This window comes from Phyllostomus hastatus, unplaced genomic scaffold (assembly GCF_019186645.2).
Source record: "Phyllostomus hastatus isolate PE091 unplaced genomic scaffold, TTU_PhHast_1.1 phas_scaffold_60, whole genome shotgun sequence".
NCBI classification, from domain to species: Eukaryota; Metazoa; Chordata; class Mammalia; order Chiroptera; family Phyllostomidae; genus Phyllostomus; species Phyllostomus hastatus.
Genome location: NW_025334038.1, coordinates 17,515,529 through 17,531,528, shown reverse-complemented (window position 1 = coordinate 17,531,528; position 16,000 = coordinate 17,515,529). Strand labels below are relative to the sequence as shown.

The window sequence follows — 16,000 nt, the reverse complement described above, 5'->3', positions numbered from 1 at the left end:
TGAAGTGGAAGTTGGGGAGCTTAGAGGAGAGTCTTGGTGAGAGGCCATGCCAGAGGAGTGTGGCCCAGTGAGAGGGTAGGGCCTCCTGGGGGTCAAAGGCTTGGAGGTGACCTGAGGCCCATGCCATCCCCCAATTCCCCATTCCTGGCTGTGAACTGACCCCAGAACTGAGGGGTGGAGGGTCCTCCCCTTAGAGCTTTGCCCAGAGCCATGTGCGTGCCCTGGAGAGCCTGAGTTGAGGTCCCAGCTGTCCCACCCACTACCTCGGAGAGAACTGTGGGGCCCTAGTGGCAGAGTTTGGGCTCTGCCTGGATCCATGCCCAGGGCTGGGAGAGGACACAGGCCACGGTTCCTGTGGTCGGGCAGCGGCTGCCGCCTCGCTCAGACCCGGGCCAGGTCTTGCCACGGCTGCAGCTGAATCCCTGGCTCTCGTAAATGGGTTTATGCCACCAGCATGGCGCTGGCTTTAGGGAGTGAGACCTGATCGGCGAGCACAAGGCCGTGTAAAACCACGGCCCCAGGAAGCCTCTGAAGCACTGGGAAGGTCGGACCTTCTCCAAATTGCGTGGAATAGGAGGGGACTCGATTCTAAAGGAGAGTGACCAGGAAAGCTGGCATGTTTGTGGACAGTTCTTCATAAATTGACTCGAGCGCCATCTCTCCCATACCCCCCCACCAAATCCCAAGTCCAGCCTGAGGCCCCCAAATGTGCTCTGTCCCACCCTGGCCTCGGGCCTTTCATAGTCTCTTTCTCCTGCTTCAAACACCTTCATCTACCCTCCTCTCTTTGCCCAAGTCCTCAGCCTTCAGAACCCAACTTAGACGCCACCTCTTCCAGGAAGCCTGCCCTGCCCCCTTTGCCCATTTCCCCAGACTGGGTCAGATGCCCCAACTATGTGCTCCCACACCTCTCAGAAGATGGGGGCCTGGCATAGGGCATGGAGTAAGAGCCCCACAGATTTCTGTTGGATGATTGAATGGCAGGCTTCTGGACTGCCGCAGCAAATTTATCTGGGTGGATTTGATGGAATTCTATGTCAGCCCTTAAGACTCAAGGGCACCACCAAATGGTGAGGAGCCAGGCAGACAGGTGAGGAAGGTCTGCCCCAGTAGAACATTCTCTTCAGAGTATTAACAAACACACTAAAGACAAATTTTTTACTTACTTAAAATTAGTACCTGGAAGAAGGGACATCTGATCTGGGAATTACGAAACTCTGGGCATGTTCCCTAACACTGCCGATGGCAAGGCCAAGGGTCAACAGGCTTTCAACAGACCAGGCCTCGGCCCAAAGCCACAGCCCCCAGGGCTGCTAATGGCGCCAGGACCAGCGGGAGACGTGGGCCAGATGGCGTGGCTCCTGAGGCAGAAGAGCCAGGTGTGAGCTGAGCGCAGGCCCTGCTTGGGGACGAAGGGCCTGTCACACCTGGCCACCTGGGGCAGTGGAGTGCCCTTCTGGAACGGTGGAAGGCAGGCCTTGGTGTGGACACTGGGTCCCCAGGCTGCAGGCTGCTGGGTCACAGGTCTGCTCGGGGGATCCTGTGATGGATTCAGCTCTCAGTGAGCCATCCGCGAGGGGTGAGGCACCCAAGGTCATCCAGGCTCTGAAGGCCTAAGATTGTGCAAACCCTGGCCTGGGCCCCCCGACCCGGAAGGCACGATGGGGACTGTTCTCAGTCCTGGAGACACACACAGCCATGTTGCTGACAAAGGCCTTTATTGGGTCTCTGGCCCTGCCGTGGGGCCAGTCCAGGAGTCGTCTTTCCCAGGCCCAGGCTCCTCCTGGGGGAGGGGAGCAGCCCTCACACCTGGCACCCCTGAGTGCCATACTCCTGCAGGAAGTCCCGGAGCTGGGCACAGGCTGCCCGCTGGCGGGTGCTCCGGCACAAGCGTTCCGAGGGCATCTCCTCAATCCAGCTATTCGAGTCCAGCAGGTATTGGGGTCTGTGGGGGCAAAGGACAGGCAGCAGGGGTCAGGAGGATGGGCGGATAGAAGAGGAGAGCACATGGTCCCTGGCTTCTGAGGGGCAGGGCCTAGCACTGGGGATCCATTTCCTCATGAGGTGTGAGAACAGCAAGAGGCTCAGGGGCCCAGAGAACTCACTGTCCCTTGAGGTCACGGGTGGTCCCGTCCAGACCCATGATCAAATACTCCTTCCCAGGTTCCAAGTGAAGGCGGCAAGAGTTTCGAACCAGGAAGTTTCGGGTCTGACCAGCAGTGGCCTGGGCGTCCTTGGCTGTGGGCAGATAGGCCCAGAGCTCAGAGGGGAGGAGGAGGGGCAGGGACAGCCAGGGGCCAGGGGCTTTATAGACACCCCTGCCCCCCACCGAGCCCTGTCACTCCCAGCAGGGTGCTGCTTCCCCGTTTATGACAAACCCAGAGCTTCGAAGAAGAGGCCGAGGGGATCTAAGCTCAGACTCTTCTGAATTTTTACTATTAGGCAGCGAGGCCCCAAACCCGGACCTCAGCTGCCCTCTATCTACCCCGCCCTGCCCACACCCCTGGCCCGCCCCTTCATACAGAAGTGCACGACTTGGATGATACTGGTCTCAAAGAGGCGGAAAGCAGCTCTGGAATCTTCTCGGAGAACCTTAACCTGGAAGCCTGTGAGGGAGTTTAGGGGAAGGAAAGGAAGGAGCGTCACCCCGGGGCTCAGGGCTGCAAGTTGGTGTCAGAGCAAAGAGGCCGCCCGCAGGCCTGTGGCAGGAGCGGGCACGACCAGAGACCCTCAGAACCAATGGGCAAACTGACCATAGTCCACGCGGGGGTAGTAGCAGGCGAACTTCATCCTGTAGCCATCTACTTCCACCAGCCCCCGCTCCAGGGCGCGCCGCTGTCGCGGGCACTTGCCTGAGGTCAGGACCCAGGTGAGACAAGGTCAGCCCCAGCAAGCGCCCCCCCAGCCCGCCCACAGGCCCGCAGACCCCGGCTCACCCTCGGCACACTGGCAGACGTCGGCGGAGCACAGCGTGGACAAGAGCTTGCTCTTAGCTGGCGCGCCATAAAACACAGAGCACCTGTGCTCTGGGGAAACGCAGAGAGGGCAGTTAGGGCCCGAGCGCCCTTGCTGTCTCCCAGTCCTCTGGAGCCACAGGACCGCCCTGCCACCTTTTACTGCCCCAGCTCTGATGCCCCCCACCCCCCACGTGTCCGCAGTGCTCACCGGGGTTGTAGTAGTCATACAGGACTGCGCTGGCGGGCTGCACCAGCCCCACGGCCACCTCCTGCACGGCTCCAAATCCCACACATTCGCGAGAGGTGGGGACCTGGCACGGGGAGTGGGGGGGTCAGGGGCCCACTCCCTGGGCTCTGAGGGCCACTGTGCTGCATTTCCTTGGCCTGTCTCTGGTTCCCGCTGGTCTCATCCTCAGTGTCCTTCACCTTTTGTTGCCTGCTGGCTGCCAGAACTCTAAAAACTGCTCCCAAGGTCTCTGCTGACCTCACTGCCCAGATGGTGACCTCATCCCGGTCTCTTGTCTCCAAGAGCCTCCGCAGAGTGTTCCACCATGGACACTTTCCCGAAACTCAGGGTCAGCTTCCGGACCATCCCTGCTTCTGGCCCGCTTGCCTCTGACAGCCCCTCGTCTTCCTTCCAGGGGTCCAGGCCTGGCCCTGGCTCTTCCCCTGCGCTCCCCTGTGAATGTCTCCGCCACTCCCGGCTTTCACCAAACCCTCCAGGTTGACTCCCAAACAAACCTCTGAGCTTCATTCTTGCATTAGGATTTTTGTAGGATATATATATTCTTCAGATTCACTCTGCCTGCCCTCCAACCCACTCACCCTCCTGAGAGCCTCGCTTCATCACTGATACAATGAGGGCCTCCCTTATCTGCCACAACCTGTCACTGTGGGTGCTGTCACTACGCCCATTCCCTGGGGCCTGCCCCACACGCGAAAGCCTGGCTCCTTCTCCCCACGCCCGCACTGTGCGGTGTGGCTGGCACCTGCCACCTTCCCTCCTCAGCTGAGCTTCTGCACGGTCGGTGCCCCCTTTCCCACTGTGTCTAACCAGACTCCCTGCCTGGCTTTTCAGCCAACAGGGTCTGGCCCCTCTTTACATACTGGGGGTGGAGGGGGGCATCTTTCCCAACCCACAAATACGTGACTGATGGTGTTACTGTGTTCACATGCCTTTTTCACATTTTCTCCAAGACATTATAGTAAACAGTCCAAAATTTTTTGAGGGCCATCAGAGCCCTCTTTGGCTCTGATAACTCTTTAGCCAAATAGGTGCAAAGACAAAACCAACTCATCTATGACCAACATCACTTGATAAGAGAAAATATACTTTAATATAAAAAACTAGGAATGCCAATAAAAAGAAAAACAAAAGCAAATCCTCCAGTTGCATAAATTCAGCTTTATGACAGACTCTCTCAGGCTGCCCCTGCTGACTGGCACTGGCCCCCAAACCACACCAGGGCTTGGCCCCTGGCCGCCTGCAGGCACCACTCTGCAGCCGGGCGCCGGCTCCCTCGCCAAGCCTCCCGCTCCCAACAGGTTCCCCCTGGGAGCCAGGAGCCGCTGCTACAGTGTCTCCTGGAAACCTCAGAGTACGTGCACAGTAAGCAGCACCATCCACACCCCAGCCCCTCACTCCCTGCTCACCGAGTCGAAGTACAGCAGGACGTGGGGCCCCTCGGTCTCAAAGTGACTCACGTAACGATCAGAGAGGGAAGTCAGCTGTAAAGAAGGAGAGGGTCTCAGGGAGGCGGCCGTGGGCCCTGCACGTGGCAGGGCCCCCCCCCCCTCGCAGCTGGAGGGGCTGCAGGGATGCAGCGGGCCCCTGGGGCACGTGCCACACCTTCTCCAGGTCAGCCCGAAGGGCGTGGAAACCGCTCAGGAGGGTGACGTCAGCGATGGCCATGCCCGACAGCCCCACCTTGCCGTTCTGCCTGCAGAGAGACGTCCCCTGTGGTCTGGGCTCCCCCTGCGCCCGCTGGCAGACGCCGCCTGGCTGGGTCCCGCCCCCCAGCCTCACCAGATGCACACAGTGTACTGCACTCTGGACTCCTGCTCCTCGTCCGCCTTGGGCGCCTCCCTTCTGCGGCGGCTCCTCCGCCCCTCAAACAGCTGCAGGGGTGTCACGGGCTGGGAAAGGGCCCCTGGGTCATCTCTGGCGAAACCTGAGTCCTGATAGTCGTAGTCCTCGTAGTCCTCGTTGGCTGCCACTACATGGAGGGGCATTGAGACCAGGCCTCTGGTACCAGCCCCCAGAGGCCCCGTGGCCCTGACTCCACACTCACACGTGTACTCGACGTGGCCCATGACCGTCACCTCGATCTGAAGATCCTGGCAGGTCGTGTTCTTCATGTCCAGGACATTGTAGGTACGAAGGACCTGGCTCAGCAAGGGGCACGGAGAGAACGCGGGACAACTGGGGCCACAGGCCTCTCTCCAGAGCCACACCTAAGGGCATCTCCCTGGGCTAAGGGCTTTGAAGCCTGAAGGGTGGCCCCCTCCCGCCCTCCTTCCTGACCAGTCCCCACATCCGAATGGCCCGGAGTTGGGCTAGACAGTGCGGCGGGGGGGCAGCAGGGGCCGGCCCTCAGGACCAGCACTGTACACCATGCAGAGGAGGCTGCTAGGAAAGCTCAGGAAAGCTTCTGGCCAAGGCTTGAAGGGAGAGAATGAGTTTGCCACATGGGACAAGAAGCCAGGTACACCTGTCTGGCCAGGGGGGTGGGCAGGGACCCGGCCCTGTGTGGCGTGGGCAAGTCTGAAGGCTGGTCTGACCAGCGTCCTCAGAAGGTCAGTTTCATGGCACTGTGGACGGGGACTCCGAGGGGTGAGACGTGGGGGTGGGAGAAGTCCCAAGACTGTTCCAGCCCCGAGATCAGTGAACAAGTGACGAGGGCCCCAGACATCAGGGGACCAGAGGAGCAGTGACTGGGGCCATAAGAGGGGCGCGGGAGGGAGGGAAGGGCACTAAGATGCCTCCAGAGTGACAACTGGGCTGCTGGGGATACAGGAGGAGGAAGGGCCGCGTCTCAGGAGAGGCTGGCACTGAGCGCTGGGTGCGTGAGCACAACGCTGAGGGGGAGGCACCGACAAGAGCTCCGGCAGGGTGGAGGCCGGAGTGAAGGGAGAGCTCCGGCAGGGTGGAGGCCGGAGTGAAGGGAGAGCTCCGCGGGCGCCAGACCAGCCCTGGGGCGTCTCCCTCCTGCTGACCCTGAGCTCTGCCCACGGGTCTCCCACTCAAGACCCCAGCTGCTCGCTGCTGGCCGGGGTGCCCACCGCTGTGGGCTCTCACCTTCAAGGTTCCTTTGCTGTTTCCTCCCACCTTCACATTAATCTTGCTGCCCAAGGAAAACTTGCAGGAACAGAAAAGGGAAAGGATGTCAGAAGGGCACGGAAGGACGCGCTGTTTGTTGTTCCAACTTACCTCCTTCCTAAAACCCAGCCCTCCTCTCCCCATCTCATGTCTCTACAGCGTTTACGCCTTCACTGCATCGTTTCACTTCAGCCTCCTGAAACTGCTGGGCAGACTCGGCACACACTACTTTCGGAGGAGGAAAACGAAGCCCGGAGGCTCGGCGACTTTGCAGACCGCACAGCCAGTGAGTCTCTCCACGAGGGTCTCAGGGCCAGCTGCTAGGGGTGCTGCGGGCTGGGGGCGGGGGACGGGGTGCTGGGAAGTTCTGGCCCCTCGGAGAAGGCCCAGGTGTCATGGCAACCCAGGCGAGGGTGTGGCTCACCTGCAGCTCCTCCTGCAGCCCCTGACTTTGGCGGCTGTTCAGCTGCAGCACGTGGGACCTAAGCCCATTGCGACCCATGGAGCTGAGGGTGACATTGAGCCCCGTCTCCTCCTCAGTGTGGGACATGATCCAGTACGCGGACAGCGCATCCAGGGCGATCACCGTGTCCTGGGGAGGTTGGACCAGGACTCAGGCTCGGTCTCTGGACCACCCACCCCGCAGTCCCAGGGCAGCCCCTACCTGGGTACTGCGGAATCCCCCTTGGAAGCTGCCCTGGTGGGTGAGCCAGGCTGCAGCCTGGTCGGCCATCTCCGCCTTGCCCTCCCGGAGCAGCAGGTGCAGCAGGCCGTACGCCGTCGTTTCAATCCACACGGCCGGGGCCTGGGGCACAGGGTCTGCGGGGTTGCGAGGGGCCGGGGTGGGCGACACGACGTTGCTCTGGGAGGTGGTGACGGAGCCCCAGTACAAGTGGTCTGGGAGGGCAGGGAGACCCACCGGTGAACGGACAGGCCGCTGGTCATCTGGCCCCTCGCGCTCCTGTCAGGCTCGTCCAGCTCTGCCCTCGTCGCCCCTGCAGATGCCCTCACTCCTTCTCGGGGTCTTGGTTTGGTTTTTGCCTTTGGGCGCACTTGGAGGTCCCAAGCTCCCCCAAGCCCCAGGATCAATGCCAGAACCCTCTCGACTCTCACCGCCTGTCTCTTGGGCCATGGCCATGAGGTTGTTGTGGGCCACGTCCTGCAGGCCCTCAGAGGCCTCGGTCAGCGTCAGCGTGTAGGCTGTGATTGCAGCTGCGTGGGCACCCAGAAGCCCGGCACTTGCTTTCGTCCCCAAAAATGAGTTAGCGTTTGAGATGGAAGTTTCCTATGAGAAAGTGGGGAGGAAGATCTGTGAGCTGGTCACCTAGGTTCCTGAGGAGAAAGGGCAAGAGCTGGGGGCCAGTGAAAGGCAGGTGCGAGGGTGCCCTTACCACTCGCTGCTTCAGCTCTGCATTCGTGTCCTGGAAGATGGCCAGCCCGTGATGAAGGGCAATGACCACAAAGGCCGTCAGGGCCACAGTCTCGTCATTTCCTACCAAGCCCCCCTGGTTGGTTTGGGAGGAAAGGAGATGTCAGCCTGGAGGGGTAAGGGGCCGGGAGAGCCTCCCCCCTGCCCCCCCGCCCCCGCGCTCCTCGGCCCAGCCTCCTGGCCCACACCTGCATGCCCCTGTGGAGAACTGGACAGGGGTCCTGGAATGAACCGTCAGCCTGCTGCTGGGACAGCAGCCACTCGGCCGTCTCCTGCAGCTTTTCAGGTGAGTCGCTCACCTCTTTCTGGGCCAAACTCAGTACCTTCAATACAAAGGCTGTGAGCCTAGGGGGGGAGAGTGACAGCTGGGGACAGGGACTGGCCCCCCCAGGGAGCACGGCCCCACTCCCTGAGAGACCTTGTTAGTCGCCCTCCCATTCTAACCTGGCCCTGCCCCTGGCAGCCCTGCCACCTCTTGGAGACCCAGAACCACTCTTCCCAACCTCACCAGGTGCTGCTGTCCCGATGTAACCATGCCCCGTAGGAACCGTCTGTTTTCCGATACTGCTGGATCCGCATGTAGCCTTGGAGAGGAAAGGCAGCTGCTCTGTGTGCCCACGGCCACGCTCCCTGTTCCCATCGGGCACCCCCTCATCCCCGCACTAGCCGCCTGGGCTGCCCATCTTCCATTGACTGCCCGCCCCCATTCCTGCTTGCCCTGCACCCAGAACCTTTCTGGATAAGATCCACGGCGTGGTCCTTGGTCTCCGGGGGCAGTCTGCTCCACTGCTCTGTCTGGTCCAGGTAGCGGGAAGCAGCCAGTGTCGGAGCCAAGAGGACCATGGTTTGTTCCCCGCAGCCCGTAGGAAGCTTCAGGAGGGAGGCCAGGCCTTCTGGTGACAAGGCCCCCCCAGAGCCCAGACTGTCCAACGGATTTGTGGCTACAGGGGAGAAGGTGGTCACGGGGGAGAAGGTGGTCACGGGGAGAGAGCAGGTCTGGAGACCCCGGGTCAGGGGCCGTGGGGCCGTGGGGACAGACAGGCTGCACGTGAATCTGAGGGTGGCCACAGGAAAGGAGCTGGAGGACACTCCCACCTGTGACCCTGACGTGGCTGCTGAAATCACCATCGGGGATAATATTGGGATCAGAGTTGCCAGGAATTTCCAAGGTCCGACCTCGGTGGTCTGGGAAGATGGGGTAAATTGTCAGTCTGTCCTGACGTCCGCATCTCCTTCCACCTACCACCCCTTTAGAACTCTGATGGCAGGGGGCTGGGGCCTCTCACCCAGGGGGTTGAGTTCATAGACCATCTCTTCTGTGTGGGTGGCTCCTTCCTTCTGTCTCAGGGGAAACAGAGCTCTGAGAGACTGCTGATCACCCAGGACTGCAGCCGCCCCTCCCAGCGCAGGCGCCCCAGGGCTTGGAGTGTGGATTCAGAGACAGAGCTGGATCAGAACTGCAGACGCAGTAAACTGACCAAAGTGTTGGGTTTGGGTCCTGGGCTTCTGGCCTGGCCAGCAGAGAGGGTGCCAGGGGTCAGGGGGTAAATCTGGGAGCCTGGGGGTCTGAATTCCGGGGTACTCCATTCACCTCAATTTGTAGAACCTTAGACACTGCATCCCCTATAGGTAACTCCAGGGACCCTCGAGCCACCACCTTCAGGGACACAGCAGCGGCCGCTGTGGGCACCACAGAGAAGCCAACAGGCCGGGCAGAGCGTGCAGGCACCAGCACCTGCTGGGCCAGCCCTCCGCCCCCGGCCAGGCACAGCCCATCCACCGGAGACACGTGGACGCTCACCTGGGGCAGGAAGACGGGAATGGCCAGAGCCCCCGTCTGGTTAGGCTCTTCACCCCTCCCCCGCCCAGCTCCCACAGGCCCCCAGGCACACAGGCTCCCTCCCACAGGGCCTCACGGTCAGGTTTTGGTCCAGGTAGTTGTAGAGGACGGGACGCAGCTCAAACTGCTCAAAGCGGCGAACAGAGATGGGCAGGCGCAGGTGCAGGTGGAATTCTCGGAATACCCGGAGCTGGGTCGGGGTGGCCACGCACAGGCCTGCGGGGGGAGGAGCACGGGGAAGGGGCGGGAATCAGAGGCCCGGGAGCATCACGGCCACAGGGCACCACTAACAAGGGGCAGGGGTGACCCATCTCTGCCCTGCTCTGTAGCCTCCCAGCCCTGCTGCGGGCAGTGCAGACTTCCCCCGCTGTCTGCACCCCCTTCCTTACAGTGAGAGAAAAGAGAGGTGGATGGAGGGGGATGGAAGAGGGGTGGCCGGAGGCCCAGCACAGCAACCTCACCTGCTGTTCTGGACAGGCTCACAGCATGGATCTCCCATGTGGTCAGAGAGTCAGGCAGCAGCTGTGGTATGCTGTGGTAGGAAAAAGGTGAGAAGCCTCGTCACAGCCTGGGCTGGCCCCAGGCACTGCCCAGGGACCAGGCCAGGCCCACCACACGCCCTCACTGGAGGAAGCGGTCCACGGATGCCACTCTCCAGAGCCAGTTCTCTGGGAAGAAGCTGCGAACAGGAATGTCATCTTCATCCATCAGGTCCTCCTCCTGCAGGATCTCCAGAGCTGGGGGACCACAGTGCACGGGGATGAGGAGGGGCCCCTGTGCCCTCCCAGGTTCCCCGGCCTGCCCCCCCCACCCCCGCCCCTCGGCTCACCTCGGGCGAGGCCCACCTGGCCCGTGGCCCGGGTCTTCTTGCGCAGGCCCTCGGCAAACTGGCAGCAGGACAGAAAGGGCTCCCGGCAGGCCGGCTGCGGCACGCGGGCTGCTCGCTGCTCACAGGAGCGGATCATGGGCAGCCGCGTCAGCCCGTCCTGGCAGCAGCGCCTGGCTCCTGGGGAAGTGTACTGGCCCACTGCAGGGCCGCCGGGGGTAAGCGCGGGAGACACACCTCCTCCCCACCCTGACCTCCAGAGACACAGGACTCGCCCTGAGAAACCAGGAACTCCAGAGTGGCCAGTGGAGAGAGCGTCCTGCCCACTCGCTGTCAACACCAGAGCCCGGATCCCTGGCCCTGAACACCGTAAACTGGCTCCCTTGGAAGCAGAGGCGCCAAGAGGCAGACCTCTCCTCCTGGCATCCGGGCCTAAGTGGAGAGCTTCACAGGTGCCCACAACTCACACTTCTCATTAATCGCCTTCTGGAAGTTCACATTTCTCTTTTCCCGGGCTTTCTTCTCCTTGGGGCAGCTCAGACCTGGTAGAGAGCAGGACAGCAGCCAAGCTTTGGGTGTGTGGCCTGCCGCCTCCCCTCCCCACTCCCCCTCCCCCTCCCAGGCCCAGAGCTTCCTACCCCTCCTCCTATCTTACCCCTAAGGCCCCTCCTCCCTTCCCCCCATCCATCCCACTTCCTCCTATGGTCTCACTCCTTCTGGCCGAAGTCCATCTGCTTCCATCAGAAAAGGCCAGACCAGCTGCCTCGAATACCTGAATGGCATTGTCCCCACCCCCAGGCCCACAGCCGAGGTCATAGCTGTTCATCACTTCAAAGACCTAGCAAGAAAAGACAGGGATGTGGCAGAGACGAGTGCCTTGAGGGGCAGGACTGGCTGTGGGTGAGAGGGCAGGGGATGGACAAACATACGAGGCAGGCGGTGGAGAAACCGACCACAGGGAGCACAGTGCGAGGCGGGGGGAGTTGGGGGCCGCCTGAGTGAGGTCCAGGGCCGGGCCGCAGGCTCCGGGCTCTGGCTCAGGCGGCGGGAGAATGCGTCCTAGAGGACGAGGGTGGGGTGGGGGGCGTCTTAACAAACCTTGCCCATGTCAAGGGGCTTGTGGGCTCTGCCACCCACAGCATACAGAGCCGTGTCCACAGCTCCCAGTGCCACCAGGGCCGGAGAATCAGTGTGCAGGTAGAGCTTCACGGTGTCCCCAGGACGATAGTCCTTGCGACTGTCCACGCTCAGCTCCAGCTGGCAGAGGCGGGAGGTGGGGCAGTCAGAGTGGGGGGAGCTTTTCTTTTCTTTTCTCTTCACCACCCCATCTCTCCCGATGGGTTGGTTACCTTGCCCTCACAGGCTCCAGCCTGGACGTCCACTCGCAGGGAGTTGGCTACTGGGAGGCCCCCGTGGTAGTAGAAAGCCACAAAGTAGAAGGAGGGTGCCAGGTGGTGGTCCACAAGCACCGAGACCGAGGTCAGGGCCGTCCTGGGCTCTCGACTCACAGACATGATCTGGCCCCGAGACAGGATCTGGGCAAGAGTGGTCCCCTCTTCACTGCGCATCCCCAGCACCGAAACCACTCCCCACTAGAGGGCTCTCTCCTGCCCAAGCTGCTCCCTGCACCCTGCCCTCCTCCACAACCCGGCTCATGCACACCATGTAGTAGTAATGAGAGAAGCTGGCCCCACTGATGCCCACGGCTTGTAGGTTCAGGTGGAGCGTGTCCCCAACTCGCGGGGATTGAGGATCCAGCCGTTCAATGGACAGAAACCCAGGGCTTCCTGAGGGTGGGGCTTGCACGGTGAGCTTGGCTGTAGCTGGATGCGGAGAGCCTGCAGACACCTGGAGGGAGGGGTGGGGTGGGGGCCGCAGGGCCGTGGGTGCTCAGGAGCACAGCCTGCCCTTCTTTCCCTCCCCGGGCTCTCCTGCGGGTCAGAGTCCTACCAAGAGCTGCACTTCTGAGGTGGTCTGAGGGACAGAAATGGACATGATGACTTGGCCTCTCCCATTTGTGTGTTGCTGAAGCTGATGTATTGTAGGAGAAGCAGAACCAGTAAACAATGTGGCAGAAACTTTGACAGGAATGCTGGAGACAGGGGAGCCTGACATGTCCCGGACCAGGGCCTAGGTGGGCAGGGAGGGGCAGGTCAAACAGTGGTCAGAAAGGCCTCGGGCCCTCCTGACGACCACACTCCCCCCAACCCCCTGCCCTTGCAGAAGAAACCTGCAGCAAGAACTGGGCCCCAGGCACAAGGTGTCGCTTGGTATGGCTAAGATCCAAGGAGAAGGGAGATGACACAAAACGCCAGGACGTGAGCTCTGCCTCCTCCATCTCTCCCCCTGCAAGACATGAAGCAGAGGGGTGGAGGGGGGACCCAGGAAGAGGGGCAGCGGAGCAGAGGGAAGCAGCTCAAAGGTTTCCTGCCCACAAGACAGTGAGCTCCTCAGGGCGCAGGCAGTCTCCCATTTATCTCTATGTTTGCTGAGCCACACAGGACCCAGCACACAGATGGAGCATAACATGTATCTGCTGGGTGAATGGATGGAAGGACAGGTGGATGGATGGACAGATGGGTGGGAAAAAAAATAAACTGAGACGGGGGAAGGTGCTGTTTCCCCAGAAACCACCCAGAAGCACAGGTGGAGAGAGACAGTCTCCTGGGTCTTCCGTGCCTGTGGGTCTCAGAGGACGGTAAGAAAGGTGAGGGGTGGTGTCAGTGCTGGGGAACAGAGTCAGCTCAGAGGTCAGAGGCCAGGGCCTGGGGTCATCATCAGGCGAAGCTGCTCACCTGGAGACTCAATGATGGCTGCTGCCACATAGAGGCGCAGCCCTGGGAGGTCGGTCAGACGAATGTTAAGCTTCTCCAGGGCATCCTGAACCTCAGCCTTCGAGAGGGAGATGTGACACTGGCCCTCTACCAGCTGGGGCAAACAAGAAAGCAGAGCCTGGGTTGATACCTGAGTCTCCCACCTCGTGTCCTCCCCTCCCCTCACCCTCACACCCCTCCCCTCACCCTCACCCCTCCTACCCTCCTTCCTACCCTGGTCTGATTCTCCAGTCCCCGAAGGAAAGTCTTGTCACCGTTCTCACCCAGGAGTCCAAAGCGCACATATGCCACCCCCTGCACTGGCTTCCCGTAGATGTACCTGCGGCCGCAGAGAGATTGGGCGCAGGCTGGGTGGGGGGGCTGGGGCGAACGATGGAATCGGGGTGGGGGGGGCAGTGGTGGATGAGGGAGGGAAGTGGCACGTTCACAATGAATGGGGAGCCCTGGGAGCAGGGCCCGGAGTTACCTGGCCTGGATGTCTAACTGGATTTCATCAAGAATGCCAGGGGCTGTCAGGATGTAGGGCTTTCCAGGGACGATCTTCACCTCAAAGTTAGGAAGGACTGACCCAGGGCAAAGAGGTAGGCGAGTCAGGCTCTAGTGGAAGGGCCCTTTAATGACTCCCCCCACCCCTCAGGGCGGCGGCACCCGTATTTCCCTGCCCCTGCCCTGCTCCCACCACCTCTCCTTCAGCCCTTACTCCCTGCAGGAAAGGAGCTGCTTGGCCCTCACATCTCCAGCTCTCACCATATTTCTTCACCTCAAACTGGGTGCTGCTGTTGGATTCCGGGCCATCTGAGAATCGGGCTGAGATCTTCCAAGTCCCTGGCCTGAGGACAGACAAGGGAGGGACTCAGCCCACTTGCGCAAGAGGGCCTGGGAGAGCCAGCAGCCTGGCTCCCTGCAAAAGGACTGTGGGGTAAACCGGAGGCCCAGGGAGCTGGGGTCTGACTCTGTGTGTTGGAGGACAGAGCAGGGGAACCAGGAATGGGGTGGGGCAGCTGAGGCGAGAGCTCACTCTGAGATGTCCGGGATCACAAAGTCATCCTGGAAGATGGATGTGGGAGCATACACCTGCTTCTTCCGCACACGGAGGCCATGAGAGTTCTGCAACGGGAGGAAAAGTGTCATGGCTGGGAGGTCAGATCAGTGGCCCCAGCTGATCAGGAAGGGCAGAGGTCAGGGACTCACCTCCACAGTGACCGTGAGGGTGTCCGTGGATGGGCGCATCTTTTGGTCCAGGGCAAAGACCCGGTATCGAACTGGGAGTGGAGGGGGAGAGGTAAGCAGCAGTCCACGTGGGCAGGGAGTGAGGGGAGGACAAACGTTTGCGAGGCAGCCTTCCTGTGCAGCGCACTTTCAGATTGTCTCACAGAAGGAGATGTGAGGGAGTTCAAGGACGAGGCCCTGGGGCTGAGACTCACCCCGCTGGCCAGGGTTGTAAATGGGCTGGTCGGTCTGCAGGAAAAGGTGCCCCCGGCGAGAGGAGAAGAGAAGGTTGATGCCCTGAATGTCTATCCCTTTCAACAGAGTGCTCCTCAGCCATGGCGACTGGGCCACGAGCTGGACCTGGGGGCCTCCGAGGAGGCTGTGGAGGCCACAGCTCTCAGCACCTTTGGGGGATGTCTGTCAGGAAAAGGGGAGGGAAAGGAAGTGGGTCAGAGACAGAGCAGGAGAAAGCCAGAGAGGCTGAGACAGAAACGGGGAAGGAGACCTTTGCCTGAAAGGAGCGACAGGGAGGGATGCCAGCGAGAAGACAGGCACGGAAGACAGAGGGGACAGAGTGGGAGGCGCTAAGAACAGCGGGAGGGAGTGGCATCCAACTACCTGGAGGCTGACGAGAATAAAGTCTTTTTCTGAGGTGAGGATAAAGTCCACCTTCGGGGAGCAGGAGACAGCAAGATTGTTCGGATTTCTCAGGAACACTGTCCCTTTTACTTCCTGTCCCGGGGGGGCATCCTGGAGCTGCAGCCCCACCGACAGGGGGACCCCCAGGTGAACCACGGAAGGAGAGAACAGGAGCAACCTGGGGAGAGGTCGGGGTCAGCAGTCAGCCTCCCCTCTTCCGCCCCTGCCCCGACTCTGCAACCCTGGCCCCCTGCCTCTGGCACCTGGGCTTCTGCAGAGAGAAGGCGAAGAAGCTGGACGCCCAGATCAGCCCCCAGAGGAGCCTCATGGCTGGAAGACCCAAGAGGGATCAAACACGTCTGTCTGTCTGCTCCTTTCTGGTCAGCCTCGTGTGTGAAGCAGGGTTGACTCTGGACCTTGCTCCTCCCCCAGCCCAGCCAAGCCGGGAAACCACGTGACAGCCCAGAAATGCAACTGGCCCCAGGCCCAGTGTTAGGGGTGGACACCCCAGCCACCTGGGTCTCTGGGGGAATCAGGAAATCACAGCCCAGAGTCATGCCCTCCCTGTTAACCCATCTCATCCCCGTACCCTGGGCACCCCTACGGGGCATACCCGGGTGAGTGCTCGAACGTGCTCAGTATCGGAGGGCGCAGTGCACAGCTGGAGAAACGAGGCTCCTGGTCCTGGCCCTAATACAAGGGGAGGGGACACTGGCCTCTTCCATGACCCACAAAAACTGCACTACATCAGGCCTTTGCTCTTTGCAGGCCCCGACAGAAACTCTGTGCTTTAGATCAGGCACACCCTCACCACCCCACAGGGAAAACTGACCTCAACACCCCTTTTTCCCTCCAAACAATGAGGCACAGGTTAGGCCCAAGTGTGGCCTTACCTCTACCCCAAAACGAGAAGCACACAGCACATTACACAAGACACCCAGGAAACA

The 16,000-nt window shown here is 61.1% G+C and overlaps 1 protein-coding gene across 1 annotated transcript; it reads right to left on the bottom strand.

Moving 5' to 3' along the window:
* Positions 1-1,701: 1,701 nt before the first annotated feature.
* LOC123810333 (complement C4-A-like) lies at positions 1,702-15,476 on the bottom strand. Its single transcript, XM_045825928.1, has 41 exons — positions 15,317-15,476; positions 15,033-15,231; positions 14,630-14,831; positions 14,397-14,467; positions 14,224-14,312; positions 13,953-14,035; positions 13,672-13,768; positions 13,419-13,524; positions 13,167-13,299; positions 12,602-12,717; positions 12,322-12,501; positions 12,034-12,219; positions 11,721-11,906; positions 11,470-11,628; positions 11,083-11,209; positions 10,839-10,913; positions 10,375-10,572; positions 10,171-10,282; positions 10,007-10,077; positions 9,622-9,761; positions 9,297-9,506; positions 8,992-9,043; positions 8,801-8,890; positions 8,437-8,646; positions 8,214-8,289; positions 7,894-8,050; positions 7,668-7,781; positions 7,390-7,561; positions 6,941-7,173; positions 6,701-6,868; positions 6,256-6,315; positions 5,249-5,342; positions 4,984-5,173; positions 4,807-4,897; positions 4,611-4,685; positions 3,166-3,268; positions 2,937-3,026; positions 2,754-2,852; positions 2,523-2,606; positions 2,106-2,238; positions 1,702-1,945 (listed from the first exon to the last, which is right to left on the bottom strand). The coding sequence occupies exons 1-41, from the start codon at positions 15,379-15,381 to the stop codon at positions 1,804-1,806; spliced, it is 5,238 nt and encodes a 1,745-aa protein (XP_045681884.1). The 5' UTR covers positions 15,382-15,476; the 3' UTR covers positions 1,702-1,803.
* Positions 15,477-16,000: the final 524 nt, after the last annotated feature.